Source organism: Equus quagga, chromosome 5 (genome assembly GCF_021613505.1).
Source record: "Equus quagga isolate Etosha38 chromosome 5, UCLA_HA_Equagga_1.0, whole genome shotgun sequence".
Classification (NCBI taxonomy): domain Eukaryota; kingdom Metazoa; phylum Chordata; class Mammalia; order Perissodactyla; family Equidae; genus Equus; species Equus quagga.
Window position 1 is genome coordinate 103,928,533 of NC_060271.1, and position 24,429 is coordinate 103,952,961.

The 24,429-nt window shown below is 37.1% G+C and overlaps 1 protein-coding gene across 9 annotated transcripts in view; it reads right to left on the reverse strand.

Annotated features, from left to right (window-relative positions):
* Window positions 1-24,429, reverse strand: part of MTA3 (metastasis associated 1 family member 3) — a 186,658-nt gene that overhangs the window by 57,356 nt on the left and 104,873 nt on the right. For all 9 annotated transcript variants that reach the window (XM_046661216.1, XM_046661215.1, XM_046661214.1 and 6 more), the window contains 3 exons: window positions 23,733-23,850; window positions 8,283-8,385; window positions 5,372-5,471 (listed from right to left, as the gene is read on the reverse strand). In XM_046661216.1, coding sequence (XP_046517172.1) covers window positions 5,372-5,471; window positions 8,283-8,385; window positions 23,733-23,850 — 321 coding nt within the window. The remainder of the gene's footprint in view (window positions 1-5,371; window positions 5,472-8,282; window positions 8,386-23,732; window positions 23,851-24,429) is intronic.

Below are 24,429 nucleotides of genomic sequence, written 5' to 3' on the forward strand. Positions count from 1 at the left end.
ACCTATACAATTACGTGTTCTCCCAGACTCAGGCTCTGCTCCAGCAACAGCTCCCTGAATGCACACGGCACTCTGCCCCTCCAGCCACGAGGGTGCAGACCACAAGCAACTAACAGGCAAAACGTCCACCAACCACTACTTACTAACCACCTCAGGGTTGACTTTGTTCTAAGGAATTTTGTTTCCACAAAAGGGAGAAGGGGAGATCAATGTAGGTATTGTTGTAAACTGATTTTTTCTTTGCATGTTGTACAAAGTACACTTTACAGTTTAATGAAACAAGCGTGAAATATACGAAGCCTCCATGGCGTCAATTTTTTAACAATTATAAACCTTACTACACATCTTGTAGTATCTGAAATTCACAGTCCAGCCATGTCCATAACAGATCTCAAAATGAGGAAGTTAGATCTAGAGATCTACAGGCAGCTTAATTAGCGGCTTCTAAAATATTACTGGTGATTTGACAAGTGGCACACATTGTCTTGGATAAAAGGATGTGTCGGATTAGGAATGCCAATTAAGCAGTCCTCACAGGAAGAGCCACAGAGAAACCACCTAGGACAGACTACCTGGCTCCGGCAGTTGCACAACCCTGCCCTCTCTGCAGTGGGAGGTCTCCAGATCCATACTCTGGTTACCTGATGGAGAAAGGTGCTAACATGATCTGTACAGGCCTGTAAACACCGAAAGAAAAATAAGAATTTGACTCTCCAAATTCAACTGAATGATGCGTTCATTGTCATCTAATGGCACAAAACTTATCAGCCTTTCACATGTTCCTTTTAGAAAACAATTTGCAAAATTCATATCACCAACATATTAATTATCAATTTTAACCACTTCCACTCATTTTTATAGAAATGCCTCAGGATCTTATACTTTAACATCAAAGTAGAACGCATGCTACCACCCTGCAAACAGGATTGAAGGTGTAGGTCATGGCATCTGAAATAAAAGGATATCAATTTCTTTCCACTTTTGCAGCTTCTGAAAGATGTCAGTTTTATGGCACTGAAAACAATATAACCTCAACACAAAAACAACATAAAGAGTCTTAGGGGCCAGGCCAGTGGTGCAGTGGTTAAGTTTGCACTCTCAGCTTCAACAGCCCAGGGTTCATGGGTTTGGATCCTGCGCACGCATCTACACACCGCTCATCAAGCCATGCTGTTGTGGCATCCCACATACAAAATAGAGGAAGATTGGCACAGATGTTAGCTCAAGGACAATTTTCCTCAAGCAAAAGGAGAAGGATTAGCAAGAGACTTTAACCCAGGGCCAATCTTCCTCACCAAACAAAACAAAAACATAAAGAGTCTTATATAGTAGTTAGAGCAGGAAACCAAGGCATTTAAATGTTGCAGACAAAAGAACGATCTTCAGTGCTGCCTAATCCAAGACAGACAACAATAACGATATTGAATCCCAAGCCACTTTAACGAGAATGAAACAGAAGAGGGGATCTGGTAGAGAGAACTCCTTAGTAGGAGTCAAGAACAGATTCAAATCCTGTCTCTGAAACCAGCTGTTCAAACAACGACAAAACACAATTTCCTGAGCCTGAGTGTATTTCTGCTTAAAAAAATGACAATTACAATAATAAATTATTTAATAGATGTAATACAAAAGTGACCTCCAAATTGCTAAATTCTACAGGAAACACAACAGAAGAGATGAAAACACTGGAGGGCGTGGGAGTGCCTGCCTAGAAGGAACATACCAGGCAAGTATTGCAAGAGATACACACAATATGATATTTAAACTAATGAAGGTATACAGGCTGTATCCTCTTTAAAATGCTTCTTTTATAGATGTCTTTCACTGACAGAAACAAATACTGAGTCTTGAAAACTCTGCCCTCTTCCTGAAGAAACTCATCTGCTGTCCCACCAGCCACCAGCAGTGGGAAGCAGAGAGCTGCTGCAGCTGCGAACCAAGCGCCTACACACCTGCTCTTCCCGTCAGACTCGTCTTTAGGCTACTGAGCCCCAACTGTCACAGAGCTCTGTACCATCTCAAGAACTGGCTTTCCACTCTCGCTCCTCACACAGGGTAGAGGGAACTTGCTGGGCGATGACAGGAATAGCATCCAGTCATAACCTGAGAGGCATTATCTCCTAAGAATAGTGCTATACCACAAGAGACTGGCTACGTGAGTAACCATGTATCTATAGAAGGCAAGTTCGTACAACATTAGAAAAAAACTTTCCAGCTTCTTCTAATGATATGAAAAAGTGTTTATGTCATATAGTTAGGGAAAACATGGGGGTGGCAAAGTACAAAATTTTTTTAAATGCCTTCAACTACACATTAAAAAGAAAGTTCATGGGGCTGGCCCAGTGACGCAGCGGTTAAGTTTGCACATCCTGCTTCTCAGCAGCCCCGGGTTCGCCGGTTCGGATCCCGGGTGCAGACATGGTACTGCTTGGCAAAAGCCATGCTGTGGTAGGCGTCCTACATAGAAAGGAGAGGAAGATGGGCATGGATGTTAGCTCAGGGCCAGTCTTCCTCAGCAAAAAGACGAGGATTGGCAGTAGTTAGCTCAGGGCTAATCTTCCTCAACAAGAAAAAACAAAGAAAAAGAAAGTTCATGTGGGACTTGTCTTATAGCTCCCAAAATCTATTATAATTTGGGGGCCAGCCTCATGGTGCAGTGGCTAAGTTCACATGCTCCGCTTCAGCGACCCAGGGTTTGCCAGTTCGGATCCCTGGCACAGACACATGCACTGCTTATCAAGCCATGCTGTGGCAGGAGTCCCACATATAAAGCAGAGGAAGATGGGCAGGATGTTAGCTCAGGGCCAATCTTCCTCAAAAAAAATAAACAAAAAAAATTATTATAACGTGGTGCTTGCACAGGGAAAAATAGATCAACAGAACAAAAGAGAATAGATTAAGAATCCAGAAGCAGACCTAAGCATATCTAGGACCTTGAAATAAGATAGAAGGGGTATTACAAAATCATGAGGAAACAACAGATTCAATAAAAGGTGTTGGAATGATTTATTTTCCATATGGAGAAAAACAAAATTAAACCCCTACTTTACTCCATTCTTAAAAATAAACTCCAGATATATTTAGTCTCAAATATGAATAAAACTACTAGAAAAAAATATAACAGTGCAAGTGAAAAATAGACAAAGGCTAAGAATCTAAAGTACAAAGAAGGAAAAACCTGAAGAGCCAATAAACATATGAAAACATGCTTAAAAAACAAAATGAGACAGCATCAGCTTAGTAAAACTTGTAGTCTGAAAATACCAAGTGTTGACGACAATGTAAGGTAATGGATGAAGAAAAGAGAATGCTCATTATCTGCTTGTGAGATTATAAATTTCTACCATGCTGTGCAGAATAATTTGGCTGCTTCTGTCAAATTCAAAATGAGCACTGCCCTACGAATCACTATGATAACTATTTCAATTCTAGTTATTGCCTAGAAAGCTCACACACATGCTCACAAAGGACAGGTGTTGGAAATTTCAATGCATTACGGGCAGGAGCAAAAGAAAAACGTGTTTAAAGCACTCCAGATGTTCTAGGAAACAATACTACGAATACTACCCAAGTAGTTAAAATGAGTGAAGTATGTATTTACGAAGTAGTTAAAACAAGACCTCAATAATAGGCAAATGGCAAAATGTTACAGAATAAATTTAAACACATGAAAAACATGTTTACATTGTCTTTGGATACATAAATACGTAGCAAAACTATAAAAACACAGACTAGCGACACAGCAGGTTTGTTATAGTGGCTGCCTGTTGAGAGGAGGCAGGGGTGGAGGGGTCAGAGGTACAGGTGGAGGATGGGGAATAGGACCACAGACTTCAACATTTATATAACGGTTGAAAAGGTTTTCAATCCAAAGAACTAAAATATTAACATTTGGTTTAGGTGGCATTATGTGGAGTTTTATTACCTGGACTTCTGTACTATTCTGTAATTTGCTATTATCATTTATAATGTAACAAAAGTGGCTGAAAGGAAACATAAGAAAATGGTAAGAATAGTCTACTCTAGGTAATGAGAACAAAACTTTTTTTGGCCGCTGCTGCACTTAGTTTTCAATTTTTCCTAATAAGCACACATTAACTTTAGAACTGGAAAAAATTTTCAAACAGGAAAAAACATACATGTGATGATTAAATTCTATGTAGTTCTGGTTCACATAAATATTACTGACAGAATTTTGAAGGTTTTTATAAATGTGCCATCTGTACTCTTGCTTCTTCAGTAAAGTAGTACTCTACAAGTTCTAAACAAAATACAAACCTATTTTGAAACCCCTAAACTTTTATATAAAATATTAATGTACCGATGGAGAGAACAAACTTGCTTCTATAAACAACACTCCAGTCTCTGAGAAACAATAAAAAAAGGAGTTCCAAAATGGCTACAGATTATTAATGCTTTCTTCATTATCTATAATTATAGAAAAATACAAGAAAGCCTTAGACAAATTTGGCATACATTTTAATATGAGTTTTTATATTATATTTTATGGAAAACATTTCAGATTGAAATGTAATGAGAAAGGAATGAAACCTATCATTGTATTCCATCAGAAAATAAAATTGAAACTTTTATTACATGTAATTAATGAGTATCAGTCAAATAACTTAACCTCACCAAACCTCAGTTTTCTCATCTGTAAATGGGCATCCTACCATGCCTATCTCAAAGGACTGTGGCAGTCAAATACAGTAACTTCCAATTGGCGAAAACCTGCATGTCTGGTTTGCTGAGGGTGCAGAGAAAGAAGCAAGTGCCAAGCCCAGCGCCTGGCCCCAGCAGGCAGTACCTCGAGGTGTAACTAAAGCGAACACAGGAAGCGTCATCTGATCACCAAGGGAAAAAGAGGAATTAGTCTTAGAAGATAGCAATCATAATACAATGAAATGTATGAAAACAGAACCTCCTTCTAATGAACAGACAGAAAACCTTTAAATATTGATACTAAACAATGACCTTACAATAGAATAACTCCTATGGCAATGGTTTCAAGAGGTGGTCACTTTCACTGAAAAAAACTGTACAGCACTATGTATGATCTACAACTATTTAAGTACACAGATGGAATACAGTGAAAACAGATGGGTGAGAATGTGGAATTGTTTTCCCCAAAGTATTTTTTACCATTTCAGACCTCCTCCGTGAACAGTCGTTCCTACTTAGCTCACAAATAATAACAGGTGAGTGAGGACTGAGACACCCCAGTCAACCAAGCAGCCACGCCAAACCAATCCAGCAGTCAGCAGGGCTAAGAGCCAGAAAGCCCTCATATCTACAACATTGCCATACCGGCTTTAAAATTAAGCAAGTGGCAGAAGAAATAATAAACCCAAAATTTCAAAAAGCATCTTACCAGGGTGATGTCTCGAGAAGCTGCAGCTGCGCTCATGTGCAAACTAGGCTGCCTTACAGAACTGCTGCAATCAAGGGCTCGAGCAAATGTTCCAACAGCCCTGAATGAACCGCAAAAACAATGAGGAAAAATTAAAGCTCTGTTATTTTTTTATCCTTAGAAAAACACATTTGGGTAGTGAATGAAAAATTGTAAAAGAAAAGTCAAACAAGTTCTTGGATATTTGAAAATCAAATATCAAATTCAAAGTATTTTCTGTAAGATTTAAGAACTGACAAGCCAATTTACTATATATGGGTCATTATAATTAAATTAAGAAAAAACAGCCTGTCTGGTACAAAGAAGGGAAAGATCTATTATGAAATACCATGGAGTAAACAACTGAGTATTCAAATGTGCTCAAAAATGAGAAGGATATTAGTTGCAGAGTTTGACTATTACTGCAAAGTAAGTTCTGATCATTTTTTTGGCCCAAATTGTGAAATCCCATTAACATCCTTTCCTTGAAAAGTGATATCAACAGTAGCAACCTCATCCTATGAGGACTCAATATATAACAGATTTCCATTAAAAAAACAAAACAATTGCCACAACGCTAATTTTCCATTAATGATTTAGAAGGCCTTCTCATATGTAGAGAACCCTAACCTCAAGAGATAAAGCATGAAATGAAGATAAGACTTGCTCCTCGTCTGTATTTTAAACATGTTAGCTGAGGAAGAGAATTTTTAGATGTTTTAACTAAAATGTAACACACGTGCAGAACAGTACACATTGTACAGCTATTTAGTTATGACAAAGTGAACCATCCATTTCGCCAACATCAAGGTCAAGAAACAGGACGTGACAGCACCCCAAATGACTCCTCATGCTCCTTCCCAATCACTACTCCCTCCTTCTTCCCCAAAGGGAAACACCATCCTGGATTCTAACACTGTAGGCTAATTTTGCTCATTTGAGAACTTAAATACAATCATACACTACATACTCTTCTCACGTCCAGCTTCTTTTGTTCAAAATTATGTTTGTGGATTCACCTATGCTGCTGGCTGTAGCTGTGCTCATTCATTTTCCTTGCTATGGAGCATTCCTTTGTATGGCCCCCCCCACCCCGACTCTATTGTTAATGAATATTAGTTTCCAGTTTGGGGCTTCTATGAATACTGCCATTCATGTCATCTGTGTACCTAACTTCTGGTGCAAAGGTGTATGTATGCATTTCTCCTGGGTATATATTTAGGAGTGAAACAAAGTATGTGTATGTTAGATGACAGCAAACAGTTTTCCAAAGCAGCTGTACCAGCTTCTACTCCCCACAGCAGGGTGTGAGAATGCTGGCTGCTGCTCCCCTCTTCACCAATGCTTGGCACTGTCGGGTTTTTACATTTTAACCATCCTGGTGGGATGTACAGTGGTATTTGATTGTGGTCTTAGTTTTTATTTAGAAGATTTTTTTTAAAACAAATATTGAAAAAGACACAAGGTGCATCTCCTTGGTGCCTCTCACACTGGCTTCAAGGAAAAAGGAAACATATGGCCCTTGCCATTCAGGAAAACGAAAAAACAAAATGGAAATCAAATCTACAACTGCAGTGTCTACTAAATAACCCCAAATTTGGGTAACCTGTCCGGAGACTCTAGGCCAGTAGTTCCACAAATGACTCATTTCTACTACCAAATCTTCAGTCTTGTCTATTCCACTGACTGGCTCCTTCCCAACAATGTACATCAAGTCTCTTCATCTCATCACTTAGTGGCAAGGCATGTGGGCACCGGAGTGCGAATGCCTAGCCACCAATACAATATATGATTTCCATGGTGACTGACATTATGCACAGTGCTGTCTAAGCACGGGCTAAGACTCTTTTTTCCTTTGTATTACAAAAAGAGTTCAACAGAAAATTAGAGAATATAATGAAGAACCTACTAACCATGTCCAGATCTACCTGATTCTACTATTTTGCTGTTTGGTTCATTTTTTAAAGGATATAAATACTATAAATTTTGTCAGAGCCCCCTATACACATTCGTAGAACTCATATATATATATAAATATGCATTTGCATATATTTGCCCATTAATGAAATAAGACACTGCACACTGTAAAACTTTTTACAAGTGATCATACTATGCGTATCCTCACTCAACATTATTTTTGAGATTTATCTCTTTGCTACATATACCTCTAATTCATTTTAATTGGTGTAAATAGTTCATTATTGAGTATACCTCAATTCATTCGTCAACTGCCTGCTGATGTTCTTCTGGGTTTTTTCTCCAACTTTTCTGCTATTACAATCTCATTTACTTTCTGCTTTGCCGCAATTCCCCCATGAACATCATTCACTTTTATAATTAAAAAAATAAAAATAAATTTCTGTCCCATTTATTTTCTCAAGAATAGAGGAAAAGTAGGGGAGAGAAAGAAGCAAGCAAACCAGCCAGGCAGGGAAGCTTAGATCTCTCAAAGGAAAGCCCTGTGCTTAGCGACCGGCCTCACTCATGCAGAGGTGCAGAAAGAGGCATTCCAGGCACACATTATTAACAACACCCGAATAACCCTGACTCGCGTAAAAAAGATCACTGCTTTAATGAAAGAGATGGGATTTCAGGTGTTGAATTTCTTCTTTATACTTTTCTATAGTGCTTAAATTTTTATAAGGAGTATTTATTATTTTGCTAATCAGTAAAAACTAATAAATCTCTTTTTATTTTTAAAACAAAAGCTAATGATAATAAGGCATATTCTTTAGGAAGTGGTGTGATATATATTAGGCTTTCTTACATGACTAGAAAAATAAAATTACAACCAATGAAAGAAAGCAGAATACAAAGAAAGGAAAACACATATACCTGTAAATTCTTTTATAAAAAGAAAAGATACTTCTTGACTCAGTAGTGCCATACTCACCGTGCTACAACTAAAAACTGGTCAATCTGTCGATCTGTAAGTGGGCTATCTGGGTCCCAAACTTTAACTTCCAATTTTGACTGTTCCCTCTCATCTGATTCTCCTGTCAGAGAACAAACGAAATGGAATTTTGTTACTCACAAGGCACACCCTTACACTGTCACATAACGATTGATGACTGTAGTCTCCGCAGCATGAAAAATGTAAGGTCAATGTTCAGGGTTTTGGTACATTCTTTCAGACAGCAATGCGGAATACTCTGTAAAGTAAGCACTGATAACAACACAACCAAACCAACCACAGGGTGTCTGCATCTAGTCATTAACATGTATTTCCTGAGTACTTGTATGTGTGAGGCACTCAGCCTCACGCTAAGGATTTAAAGACAAAACAGAAAGCACTCCTGCTGCAGGACACTTAAACTATAATAAAACTTACACATAAGTAACTATGACACAGATGAAAAGAAAGAGACGTCATAAGAGACATACAGATATGGCTGTAAGATTCCAAAGATGAGAGAAATCATTTCAGGCTAGCTAGGGAACGATGTCATGAAGGGAGCGGCATTTCTGCTAAGAACTGACAGGTATGAATGCACTGGCAGGAGAGGATGCCTTAGAGTAGGAAACGAGAACATGAACAAAGTCATGGGGCTTTAAAACGTGATAGAGAAAAAAGCAGCTCATTTTGTCAGGAGTGCATTAAGAGGAATGAGGGGAGACAGCCAAGAGAGGCAGGTTATGAACATATTACTGAAGGTTCTGCAGAGATTTTCTGAATAGATCTTATTTGCAACTAATGAGAGCCCTTGCCTTTTTTGTAGGACAGTGACAAGACCAGAACCAAACTTCTCATCTCACACTTAGCAATGGTGTATAATCTGCTCTACAGAGATACCCGATGAAGACAAAGAGACATGGTACTGACAGCGACAACAGAGAGCAAAGAGAGAAGATGTAGGAATGTCAGCGATAAACTGGATGTAGCAGGTAGATTTCAAGTCTTGAGAACTACAGGGATGGTGTTGGCATTAACAAAAAGAAGTAAATAAACAGGAGGCAAGGGCTGAGGAAAAGACTGTGATAACTCAGGATGCTTTGTTTTAAGAATATCTCACAAGGAGATATAACCATCAGGCAGGACTCAATGTGAAAACACAGGATAGTACTAGAAAATAGACTTGGGAGTCAATCAGAATTTGGATTTACAGCTATGGATTTCCTATCAGGACTGGTTTGGGCTTTGTTTTGCTTTTGCTCACTGCATCTATAAAGCAGGCAAAACGCCTTGCACTGACATGCTACGAAGCTAAACATCCGCTGGTGACTGACAAACCCAGAGGATGGGCTTCTAACATGTCCAAACCTAGGGTAGGAGCAACCAGGTATCAATGGCTCTAATGGAGAAAGGGGGAGAGCAGAACCAGCCATTCCACCTACAGTCTCCCAAGTCAGCCACTGCTGTCAGGGAGGGCTCATCTTGCCCTTTTCAAAGGCAGGTAACCAGCTGCCACCAACACAAAGAAGCACAAGCACACACTAGGCCAAATAGATCTAAAGTGTTTGAAAGGCTTTCATTTTTCATTGTTTTGTTTACAATTCTCAGCATGCTGAGCCAAGACATCCAACACTAGGTTCACAGTTAAAACCCCCAAAATTTGCAAACTGCATGACACTTGAGAAAGAATGACACAATTACATTTCCCTACATCTTCAATACATTTTAAGTAAGATAAATAGTAACAGTAAAAAAGAAAAACAGTAGTGGTAAAAATAAATCAACATTTAAACTCCATATATTTAAATAACGTAAGATGAAAAATGATGATGCTATTCAATATTAAGACCCTCTGTTATATCCTCCAGAATGTAAGGGTAAAACTAATACTTTTCAAATTCTAGTAAAATTGATACATTTCAATCCCATCCATACAATCTGCAGTATATAGCTGAAAGAGAATTCAGTATAAGAATTCTAAAATCAATCTGCTGCAAACAATAATAAAACATTTCTGGATGCATTTATCCTAACACTTAAAATACAGACAGTACCATGGGAAGAGAACAAAAACAGCAACAAAAACAAAAGGATAAATATAAAAATGTTCTATATCAAACAGTGCTCTAAACTAAACAAGAATTTCCCATTTTGGATTCACTATATAATTACATTAATATCACTGTTTGATCATTTCTTCACAGTGGAAAAACTCTTGAGTAAACTTATTTAGAGTCTGCACAACTCAATTCTCAGCTAAGCCAGCAGTAATCTTGGAATGGCCCTGCTAACTGTGCTGGTACCAGAGATGGACCAAGATTAACTCCCTGCTCTGGTCACGTTCATTCCAGTCATCGCAACAATTTCACTCCGCCCCCTCCACTTATGATAATCTGGACAATTCCAATCTGCTCAAGTCTCACATCATTAAATAACCCAGCCCATGAAGATCTCTAATGTCTGAATTCCTACAAAATGTATTTACCAACTAACTGCATGATTATATATATATAGCATCCTATTTTTGCTTCATATTTTCTTCATAATTTTGAAGAAACGTAGATTCAGCAATGATTTCAAATGTGTCAGCCATAACCCTCCAGCTATATCTTAAAATTTCTAGAAAATACAACAAAGTACTTCTTCAGTGCATCCCCCAAGAGTGCATGATGTTGTTTAGAGGCTCTGAAAAACTAAGGCTGTATGAAACTGTCATCCTACAGGCCCTTTCCTAGACAAGTGGAAAGATTCTTTGCTCTAAATACAATTAATTTTCTTCGCACCAACCATCAGAGTACTATATATTTTGTTACAGTTAATCCAGAAACACACAAAGATGCCATTTATCACCATTTTTGTTTAATACTGTTCTCAAAGTTCTGGCCAATGTATTAAGTTATGAAATAAAGAAATAATAAGTTACTAGAAAGGCACAATAAAAGATGAGTATAAAGAACTCACGGCATTCCAAACAAAAAGAATACAATGTAAAAAATTCACATTCATTGTGGCAACAAAAATATAAAACACTAAGAAATAAAATTAGAGGTATGTTTATAAAAAGAAATTATAATATTTTAAGATAAGACGACTTGAGCATAAAGAAAGAGTAAAGAACACTTAAAATCTTAAGGATATAATTTTTGTACAAGTAACTTAACAGGTTAAATTTAACAAATTTTAGTCTTGGAAGCCAATAAAATGATTCAAATATTAATCTGTACAAACCAAATAATATTATTATGAAAAGAATAATAAAGAGAAAGGATTAACTAAACTGGATAGGATTATAGTATACAGCAACAGTATTATACTGGCACAAAAATAAACAGAATCAAAAGATTTGATTTTGATTATGTAAATATTAGCTAACATTTATCTAGTGCTTACTATGGCCCAAGAACGCTTTAAGGCAGTTTCTCAACCTCAGCACTATTGACACTTTGGATGGAGTAACTCTTTGCTGTGGGGGGCTGTCCTGTGCATTAGAGGATATTCAATAGCATCCCCAGTCTATAATCACTAGATGCCAGTAGCATCTCTCCCTCCTCAGCCTTCACCACCAATCATGAGATCCAAAACTGTCTATAGACATTGTCTAATGTCTCCTGTGGAACAAAATTGCCCCAGGCTGAGAATTACTGTTCTACATGGTTGCAGTCAACACCTACTTACACTTAATTGTTACGGGCTGGTGTTTTCAAGTTGGTTAACATCCACCACGTTGCTTAAAAGCACATTCTACAAAATTACACACAAAAAATAATAGTGTTTGTGGAAAATTAGGTCAAAACTTTGAAAAGCTATTGAACTTGATGAGCAGAGCACCCAAAGAAAGTAATAATCATAATGAAAAGACTAGCACAGTTAAATCTCCACTGACACATGCAGCAAGTACGTCAGTCGACCAACACTCTCCCTAACCCTGGACTCATGCTTCCTCCACTGAGATACAGGGCATTGTGCACAGTTTCAACAAAAATAAAAATAGAATCCAGGGTGAAGGGTTTTTTTAAACGCTAGGGGAAGTATCTTCATAACCCCTCCAATCTGTACCTCGAAGCTTCCCCATGTAGTTTGAACCAGAGAGTTTGAAGCCACTTTATTAGCCACTACCTGAAACTAGAGGAAGGCGCCTCTATAGAATTTCCATCTTTTTCCCTTAAACTCTCTTCACCTGTGAGAATACTTGCTTCCCTGACTGCTGGGAAAAGATTCACATGAAATGACCCAACTTCACAATACACTGACATCTTCCTATTTACCAACTGCATATGAGCTAATGCAAGTTTAAAAAGCACATATTGTGGCAGAAGAGACTATACTAATTCTTTAACTCTCCAAGATAGAGACATCCTGAAATTTCCAAACACTGACAAGAGTTATTTAATTAGCAGCACCAGGCAGTGCTGGCCAGGAGAGAAGGAACTGTAATAGCTAACGATGAGGGTCGGCGCTGTGCTACTAAACGCTTCACAAGAATTACTTCATTTGATCATCACAACACTACGATGTACGCAAACACATTATTACTCCCTTTTTCAAGAGGAAGAAATAAGAACTTAGAGGGGTTAAATAGTTTTCCCAAGGTTTCTCAGCTAAAACAGTACAGCCAGGCTTCACCCAAACCTGTGAATCCAGAGTCATTTTAGTTTAATTAATGTTACTGTAATACATTTTAACAGCTACAAATTTTAATATGTAAACAGATTTGTTTCTTAAAATATCAGTGTTACAATACAGTGAATTAATAATTCAAAACTTCCCACGCTGTGATATGTTTTTCAATGGAAAATTCTGTAGGTGGTTTATTCAAACTCAATAAGATTTGCATTCTCAAAGAAACCATTACCTTCCTTTGCAAACTACATACTGATCTTTCCAGACCTCAAGAATTTGTTAGATGCTGGATAGACATAAATGAATTTAAAAATTCTAAAGTCACAAAAAGAATTTATTCACTAGCAAGACAAATGCCATAATGATGGCTTAGAATCCATCAAGATAAATTCATAAAGAAAGCAAGCCTCTAATATATTCTGGCATGGTGCTGACGCTGCCACTACTCAGGATATTAATTCAAATTCTACATCCCGTGCCAATGCAAATTGGAATCTGGCCACTGGTCAAAACGTAACCACTCAAGACCATCAAAAGGGTTAGTAAACACATACCACAGTAAGTCTTTTTTAAATTTTTATTTATTTTTTAATTTATTTTATTATTATTTTACATAGCTGTATACCCTAGTTGTAAGTCCTGCCACTTCTTCTATGTGGGATGCTGCCACAGCATGCCTTGATGAGCAATACGTAGGTCCATACCCAGGATGTGAACAGGTAAACCCCAGGCCATCAAAGCGGAGTGCACAAACTTAACTGCTACGCCACCGGGCCGGCCCTAACAAGTCTTAAAATATCTGTCCTTGAATATGTTTTATACTATTTAATTTCCCTGCAAATAGGTACTGGCTATGTATAGAAGTTTCTATGATGGTAATGTCCCTGTTTTTCAAGTGTGGTTTAACTGTTGGTATACCTATTTGCCTCCCAACATGTTCTCCCCTGAAAATGTATCAGTCATGCATCACTTAAAGATGGGAATATGTTCTGAGAAATGTATCATTAGGAAACCTCATCATTGTGCAAACATCACAGAGTGCACTCACACAAATCTAGATGGCACAGCCGACTACACACCTAGGCTATGTGGCACTAATCTTATGGGACCACCACCATACCTGCAGTCCATCACTGACTGAAACACTGTTGTGCAGTGTGTGACTATAATTAGAAAAAAGAAGGGGATTCTTTAAATCTCGAATCCAGTTGGTTGCCTGATTACAAATGAAAAGAAACATTTGGATATGATAAATACTTTAGGGTGAAATAAAGAGTCCAAAGTGACCTCTTCATTTATGATGAAAAATATGTTATTTTTCTTTGGTAAAGCTGAATACTGGGGCCGGCCTGATGGTGCAGCGGTTAAGTGCCCACGTTCCACGTCGGCAGCCCGGGGTTCGCTGGTTTGGATCCCGGGTGTGGACATGGCACCACTTGGCAAGCCATGCTGTGGCAGGCGTCCCACATATAAAGTAGAGGAAGATGGGCACGGATGTGAGCTCAGGGCCAGTCTTCCTCAGCAAAAAGAGGAGGATTGGCAGCAGGTGTTAGCTCAGGGCTGATCCTCCTCAAAAACAAAAATAAATAAATAAATAAATAATCTTTGGGGGAAAAAGCTGAATACTTACAAATAAAGCTAACAAATTATAAACTTAAAAATGAACTTCACAAGAAATGTATAAAATCTATATTAAAAAAAAAAAACCTCCAAGACCTAAAAGTGGCCTTGAATAAAGGGAAAGACATCCCTTATTTCCAGTTAAGATGTTTCAAACTCATCAAACTGTCTGTTCTCCCTAAATTAACTGAAAAATTAACTGCAACTCCAATAAAAATAGGAAGGAAGAGTTTTTTTCTGGTGGTAGACAAGCTGATAATAAAATTCTTTCAGAAAAACAAGAGAACTAGCCTCACCAGATATTAACACATACTACAAAGCCTCTATAATTAAAACAGCAAGTTATTAGAGTATGAAGAGACAAATAGACCAGCGGAACAGAATAGAAACCTCTGTTTCTACAGATCCACGCACTGCTCAATATTATAATCAATCCCCTCCTAAAGTATCACATAATATTAATACAACTTCAATCAGAATCCTAATGAAATCTGAAAGAAAAGAAATTGACAAACTGATCTGATAAAGTTCAACAGTAAGAAAAAGCAATCGATGAGATAAGAGCCCCATTCCCCAAAGATTTTTAAAAACCACTGAGGTGGGGCCAGGCCCGTGGCCGAGTGGTTAAGTTTGTGCGCTCTGCTTCAGCAGTCCAGGATTTCACCAGTTCAAATGCTGAGTCCGGACATGGCACCGCTCATCAAGCCACGCTGAGGCGGCATCCCGCATGCCACAACTAGAAGGACCCACAACTAAAAATACACAACTATGTACCAGAGGGCTTTGGGAGAAAAAGGAAACATTTAAAAAAAAAAAAAAATCTAAAAAAAAAAAAAAAGAAAAAGCATTGAGGGAAAACTTGCCCCACCATAAAACATATAACAAGAGACAGATAAAATAAACCTGGATCTACCACACAGTGGAACACTGCATAGAATAGAATTTCACAGATCTCTATGTAACATTTATGTAACAAACATTTGGGAGAACATGCTAAATTAACCACATCGGTTAACGGTGGGTAAGAAGGGATGACCTGAGGGATGATCTTATCTACCACAATCCCTTTTTATTTGCAATAAAATAATTTTTGGATTTAAAAAATGGGAAGAAGCAAAGAAAATAGAGTGGAACCTCTTTGTTATGCTATGTTATAAAGGGACAGCATCCTAAGCACTTCTAACTGTGCAAAGTTTATTAGGAGATTTTGTGTAACAAAGAGAAGGAATTCTAACAGGTGTGGAGTACTGAACAGCGGCCTTCAACTTGTAATTTTCTGAATCCTGAGGCTCGCTAGGGTACCTCAAGAGACTCAATGGGGCCTTCTCCTCCGCCTCACCCACAACAACCTGACTTCTCTTATTTCATTCAAGATCATGTTGTGTAACATTTCATTTAATGAAAGGGTTCTATTGCCTGAATAAAGTTTGTAAACCACTCACCCAGAAGACTACCAGGAGAAACATTAAAGGAAATTAATACTTGTTAATGAACTATAAGATCTGTCATATTAACGAATATTTAGTCACATTTTTCTATATACAAAGAATGCCTTTGGCAGATAACTGGCATAACTCCCCAAATGCCATAAGCTCTTAAGAATCATTCCCTTTACCCAGAAGAACCTCAAGTCCATTCTGAGAAGGACTGTAGAATAAATTATTGTATTTTTTTGTGTTATTTTGTTTCCTAAAATAATTTTTTAAAAATCTAAGCTAGGTAAATATGCTCTCCAAATTACATCATTCTAACTATAACTAGGCTTTTGCTTTTCAGGGGCATATTAAATACTATACTTAAATAGTTTTTCAGATAAATAGTAACTCATGAGATTCCATGATCTAATTATTCTGCCCCTGGTTACTTGAAACACCCCAACTTCATTAGCTGGTTCAGCATTTATCTTTACACGAGCAATAACCAAAAATTCCTAGGCTTTCTATACTCCAAGGTTTAGGATCAGGCTCAAGGAAGAGCTACACAATCAATGGCTCAGGAAGTACAAAATTTTAGAAGGCACATAATAAAAATAGCATAAAAGATCACATGAACGACAGGTCTGCACAGTTGGAAGAAGGGAGAGGTCAGAGTTCAGGGAGGAGTTAACAAGGGCTACTTAGGGCATGGAGGACTTGGCCGGGCGCCTGTGCACACATGAGCACTAGGGCCGTTCCTGGCATGGGGGCTGGGCACAGATGGACTTGAACTAGCTCACTAGGAGCATACACATTTGTCACACAACTGTATACTAAAGGGTGGAATGTACTACATATAAATTATACCTTAAATAAAACAAGGAAAAAACCCACCTGTAAATGACTACCTGGAAGACAATTTGGCACTCTGTATAAAATTTCAAACACACATGGCCTTATGACAGGAATTCCACTTTTGGGAACGTATTTTCCAGTTATATTCAGAGCACAAAATTATCCATTATACTCGCAGCACTACTTGTAAAATTTAAAAGTCAAGGTTTTTTTTAAATAAAATAATAAATATTTAGTGAACACTTAGGTACAGTGATATAAGCCTAACATCAAACATTAAGAAGTACAAACATCCAAAATTATTTCTAGAAGACAAGTTGATTTACACAGATGAGAATGCCAATAAATACAGTCTCTTAGCCTTATAATAAACTGATTCACAACTCACAATCTATTCAAAAAACTTCCAAACAAAGTTGAGTACAGAAACAGCACTCTGTTTTCCAAGCTTAATCATTATTGACTGATCTTTCCTGGTATTTAAGTTCATGAAAATGCAGAAGTCTGGCATTATTCACATCCACCCCACCTACCCAACACTGACACTGACATGATTATGGTTCACAAACTCTACCCTGAGTATCTGTTGATTTAACTTTTCTGCATACGTTTTCTAGAAGTAAGGCAAGGTAAAGAGAGAGAACGATGAAAGAACTCATTCACATGTTTTAATAATCAGAGGGCAGAAACGAAAGTGGAGGTCTTTCTGTGATAACACAAATCACAAAGGCCTTAAAGGAAAAGACTAATAAAATTCCAAACCTCTGTATGACAAAAAATAAATAAAATGTATTTAAATTTAAAATCATTAAGATTTTTAAAAAATTAAATTATAAAGTGGGGGGGACTATCTGCATTACTTGTAGACAAAGGGCAAATAGTTTTGTATTTGTCTACTTTTAATGTTCAAAGAACTCTTGCCAAAACATAAAAAGATAAATAACCAAGTAGAAAATGCACAAGAAATTTACAAAAGAGCTAAGTTTACAAAATAACTAAGGCAAGCAAATCTCAACTTAAAAAAAAAAGAAAAGACAATGAGATGGGGCCAGCCCCATGGCCAAGTGGTTAAGCTCACACACTCCACTGAGTGGCCCAGGGTTTCTCTGGTTCGGATCCTGGGCATGTACACGGCACTGCTCATCAAGCGATGTTGAGGCAGTGTCCCACACAGCAGAACTAGAAGGACCCACTACGAGAATATATACCACTGTGTACTAGAGGGACTTTGGGGGTAAGCAGAAGAAAAAAAGAATACAATGAGATAACAAAATGTGAAAAAAAGGGCAGGGGGAAATGCCTAGTAATCAGTGTTGGTGAAGGAATCTGGTTCTTTCATACATAAATTAACAGAGCCTTTCTGAAGGGCAAAGGAGCATTTTCAATGTCTAAAATGTATATACCATTTCACTTCCAAGAAGTTATGGTCAACAAGTACTTATACAGCATAAATATATGTACAGATTTTCTAGCAACATCATTTGTAATATCAAAAAATGTAAACACCTGAAAGTCTACCAATAGGAACTAGAAAAGGAAATTACAGTACATCCATACAAATGTAAGAACTACACAGACATTAAAAAGAATAAATATCCTTCTCCTCATAGGGAAAGATGCTAAAGATACATTGTTAACTGAAAGAAGCAACTGAAGAATAACATGCAACTTGCTGCTGCATACGGACCATTCTGAACCAAAGTGTCAACAAAAGAGACAGACCTTAAACGATCAGAGCAATTAAATATGAGTTTGGAATAAAGGAAAGGGGAAGGCATTCATTTCCTACATTATACATTTCCTTATTTTGAGTTTTATCTTTGAATGGTAAGGTATTTTTTTTTTCTGGGAAAGAGTTGCCCTGAGCTAACATCTGTTTCCAATCTTCCTCTCTCTTTTTTTTTTTTCCCCTCCCCAAAGCCCCAGAACATAGGTGTATCTTCTAGTTGTCAGGTCTTGTATGTGAGCCATTGCCACAGCATGGCCACTGACAGACAAGTGGTGTGGTTCTGCACCCAAGAACCAAACGCAGGCCACCAAAACAGATCACGTCAAACTTTAACCACTAGGCCATGAGGGCTGGCTCAAGAATGTTTTACTTTTGAAATCAGAAAATAAAGGTTTGGAATGTACAGTTATAAGAGGAGAAAGAAAAATTATATCTCACTAGGAAAATGTTTTTAAAATGAAAAGCTCTGAATCTCTCTGGTACATAAACTACCCAGATCAGCCAAAATCCCCACCAAAGTGTAACTGTTCACTAGATTCCATGGTCACCTCAGATAGTTGACTTAAGGGCATTCAGGATCTCTAGGCATGAGAGTGTCACATTAAAACACAGCTTCAACAACTCTAACATTCTTAAAGTTGTATTTAAAAGAAAAACCCAGCCAGAAAACTCATAAAAATGTGAAATCAAAAATGAGAAATTGGGGAGCCGGCCTTGTGGCTGAGTTTAGGTTAAGTTCGCATGCTCCACTTCAGCAGCCCAGGGTTTCACCGGTTCAAATCCTGGGCATGGACATGACACCACTCATGAGGCCATGGTGAGGTGGTCCCCAACATGCCACAGCTAGAAGGACCCACAACTAAAATATGCAATTATGTACCGGGGAGATTTGGGGAGGGAAAAAAAGAAGAAGAAGATTGGCAACAGTTGTTAGCTCAGGTGCCAATCTTTAAAAAAAAAAAAAAATTAAAAGAAAAAATGAGTAATTGATCAAATAAATTATTTTCTGTTGCTATTTGCTGTATTTCTAAAATTGGAAATTCCACCAAGCAGACATAACACTTATGAATATATAAGCATCTAACACAGGAGCACTAAAGTACATAAAGCAACTATTAACAGACCTATAGGGAGAAATTAACAGCAACACAAGAATAGCAGGGGACCTCGACACCCAACTTACATCAATGGACAGATCACCCAGACAGAAAGTCAACAAGAAAATAGTGGATTTAAACAAAACACTTGATGAGATGGACTTAATCAATATACAGAGAGAGCATTCCATCCAAAAACAACAGAATACACATTCTTCTCAAGTGCACATGGATCACTCTCAAAGAGATCATATGCTGGAAAACAAGGCAAGCCTCAATAATTTTAAGAAGACTGAAATCATCTCAAGCAGCTTTTCCAACCACAATGCTATGAAACTAAAAATCAACTACAAGAAAAAAAGCAAAAGTCAGAAACGTGGAGATCAAACAACATGCTACTGAACAACCACTGGATCAATGAAGAAATCAAAGGAGAAATTTAAAAATACCTGGAGACAAATGAAAATGAAAATATAACATACCAACTCTTATGGCATTCCTCAATAGCAGTTATAAGAAGGAAATTCATAGCAATACAGACCCACCTCAACAAACAAGAAAAATCTCAAGTAATCTTAAACTGCACCTAACGGAACTAGAAAAAGAGAACAAACAAAGCCCAAAGTCAGCAGAAGGAAGGAAATAATAAAAAGCAGAAGCAGAAATAAATGAAATAGAGACTAAAAAAACAGTAGAAAAGATTAATGAAACTAAGAGCTGGTTATTTGAGATGATAAACAAAATTGACAAACCCTTAAGCAGACTCACCAAGAAAAAAAGAGAGAAGGCTCAAATAAATCAAATTAGAAATGAAAGAGGAGAAATTACAATGGATACCACAGAAATACAAAGGATTATAAGATAATACTATGAAAAACTACATGCCCACAAATTGAATAACCTAGAAGAAATGGATAAATTCTTAAGACTCATACAACCTCCTAAAACTGAATCAAGAAGAAATAGACAATCTGAACAGACCAACCATAAGTAAAGAGATTGAAACAGTAATCAAAAACTTCCCAAAAAACAAAAGTCCAGGACAAGATGGCTTCCCTGGAGAATTCTACCAAACACTCAAAGAAGATTTAATACCTATACTTCTCAAACTATTCCAAAAAAGTTTTTCTGGAAAACTTTTTTGCAAGTTTAAAGAAGACAGAACACTTCCTAACTGATTCTATAAGACCAACATCACCCTGATACCAAAACCAGACAAAGACAACACAAAGAGGGAAAATTACAGGCTGATGAACATACATGCAAAAGTCTTCAACAAAATACTGGCAAACTGAATACAGCAACAGATTAAGAGGATCATACACCATGATCAACTAGCATTTATTACAGCAATGCAGGGATGGTTCAACATCAGCAAATCAATCAATGTGATACACCACATTAACAAAATGAGGAATAAAAATCACATGATCATCTCAATAGACGCAGAGAGAGTGTCTGACAAGATCCCAAATCCATTTACAATAAAAACTCTCAATAAAATGGGTATAGAAGAAAAGTACCCCAACATAACAAAGGCCATATATGACAAACCAAAAGCCAACATCATACTCAATGGGAAAAAACTGAAAGCCATCCCTCTGAGAACAGGAACAATACAAAGATGCCCACTGTTGTCACTCCTATTCAACATAGTACTGAAGGTTTTGGACAGAGCAATTGGGCAACAAAAATAAATAAAAGGAATCCAAATTGGGAAGGAAGAAGTGAAACTCTGCAGATGACGTGATTCTATATATAGAAAACCCTAAAGAATCCACTAGAAAACTATAATAATCAATAACTACAGCAAAGTTGGAGGGTACAAAATCAACTTATAAAAATCAGTTGCCTTTCCATACATTAACAACGAACTAACAGAAAGAGAAATCATGGATACAATTCCATTTACAATCACAACCAAAAGAATAAAATATCTAGGAATAAATTTAACCAAAGACATGAAAGACCTATACACTGAAAACTATAAGGCATTATTGAAAGAAACTGAAGAAGACATAAAGAAATGGAAAGCTATTCCATGCTCATGGCTAGGAAGAATAAACGTACTTAAAATGTCCATACTAAAGCAATCTACAGATTCAGTGCAATCCCAATCAGAATCCCAACAACATTCTTCACGGAAATAGAACAAAGAGTCCTAAAATTTATATGGAACAACCTAAGACCTCTAATAGCCAAAGCAATCCTGAGAAAAAGAACAAAGCCAGAGGCATCACAATACCTGACTTCAAAATATACTACAAAGCTATAGTAATCAAAACAGCATGGTACTGGAACAAAAACAGACACACAGATCAATGGAACAGAATTGAAAGCCCAGAAATAAAACCACACACCTATAGAGAGTTAACGTTCAACAAAGAAGCAAAGAACACACAATGGAGAAAGGAAAGTCTCTTCAATAAATGGTGTTGGGAAAATTGGACAGCCACAGGTAAAAGAATGAAGGTATAGACTATCACCTTGTGCCATACACAAAAATTAACTCAAAATGGATTAAAGACTTTAATGTAAGATCTGAAAACCATAAAACTTGTAGAAGAAAATACAGGCAGTACACTATTTGACATTGGTCTTAGCAGCGTCTTTTCAAATATCATGTCTACACAGGGAAGGGAAACGAAATAAAAAATTAACAAATGGGACTACAGGGGCTGGCCCCGTGGCCGAGTGGTTAAGTTTGCGTGCTCCTCTGCAGGCGGCCCAGTCGTTCGTTGGTTCGAATCCTGGGTGCGGACATGGCACTGCTCATCAGACCACGATGAGGCAGCGTCCCACATGCCACAACTAGAAGGACCCACAACGAAGAATATACAACTATGTACTCGGGGGCTTTGGGGAGAAAAAAATAAAAAAATCTTAAAAAAAATGGGACTACATTAGACTAAAAAGCTTCTGCAAGGCAAAGGAAACCATTAACAAAATGAAAAGACAACCCATCAACTGGGAGAAAATATTTGCAAATCATATATCCCACAAGGGGTTAATTTCCTATATAAAGAACTCGTACAACTCAACAACAAAACAACAACCCGATCAAAAAATGGGCAAAGGATATGAACATTTTTCCAAAGAAGATATACAGATGGCCAACAGACACATGAAAAGATCTTCAGCATCACTAATTATTAGGGAAATACAAATCAAAACTACAATGAGATAATCACCTTACACCAGTCAGAACGGCTATAATTACCGTTTATAAATATAATTTATAATATAATTAATACCGTTTATAAATATAATTATAAATATAATTATATATTATATAATTATAATAAGATAAAAAAACAACAAATGTTGGAGAGGATGTGGAGAAAAGGGAACCTCATGCACTGGTGGTGGGAATGCAAACTGGTGCAGCTACTATGGAAAATAGTACGGAGACTTCTCAAAAACTTAAAAATAGAAATACTATATGATCCAGCTATCCCACTACTGGGTATTTACCCGAAGAACTTGAAATCAACAATCCAAAGAGATTTATGCACCCTAGGTTCACTGCAGCAGTATTCACAATAGCCAAGACACGGAAGCAACCCAAACATCCTTCCACAGATGAATGAATAAAGAAGATGTGGTATACATATATACAATGAAATACTACTCACCCATAAAAAAAGACAAAATCGTCCCATTTGCAACAGCATGGATGGTCCTTGAAGGTATGATGTTAGGCAAAATAAGCCAGACAGAGAAAGACAAATACTGTATGATTTCACTCATATGTGGAAGATAAATAAATACATGGATAAAGAGAACAGATTAGTAGTTACCAGAGGGGAAGGAGGCTGGGGGTGGATGAAAGGGGTAAAGGGGCACATATGTATGGTGATGGACAAAATTAGACTACTGGTAGTGAGCATGATGAAGTCTATTCAGAAACTGATAAATAATAATGTACATCCAAAATTATACAATGTTATAAACCATATGATCTCAATAAATTTATTGAAAAAATAAATAAAATTGCAGGAACTCATAACCTTTAAACTTTAGCCTAAAGGTTGTTTCTCTCATAGAGGAAAAGAATATTTGAATTTTAAGAAATATTTGTTTTCATAGGACTGAAACCCAAAGAAAAACATACCTTCTAAGAGCATTTCTGGAATGTCTGCTTGATATCTAGGTCCCACTCTAATTTCACCTTTGTCAGCTAATAGTGTTTTCACCGAAGGGTCATAGACCAATGAATAGAAAAAGGTATCCTGAAAAAAAAAGACAGAAAATATCTAGGTACACTTAATGTCTTCTACTTTCTATAAAGCAATAAATCCAATGCCACAATAATAAAACCATAAAACTTCTGAGCGTATAAAACTTCATTTTGGTAAATAAACTCATAAATCTTTAAGGAGAGCAGGATGTTACCATCATGTAAGATAGTATAAAACTAACTCAAGCCAAAACAAATAGCTTACAACAAAGGCGGATTACAAAGTTTTGTTATTATTTGTTTTAGTCTAAAAGAAAACCATTTAACTGCTCTAAAACAGAGTTTTGAAAAGCTAGCAAAGTTAAGCCATACGTCAAAGGTAAGCCATCTGAAATCAAGTAATCATTTAAACCTCTAAAGCCCATATCAAAGTAAGGATGCCTTCATAGATACCAGGTACTTACTTTTGGAGTGTCCATCCCACGTTTTATCAAAATATTAAAATGCACATGCATCTCACATTAAACAAACTATACAAGAGTTGAGCTTATATGCAGTTCACTAATTAAAATGTCACATTATATATATTTAATTAAACATCTATTAATTCTAATTCTGCAGTTCTCCTTTA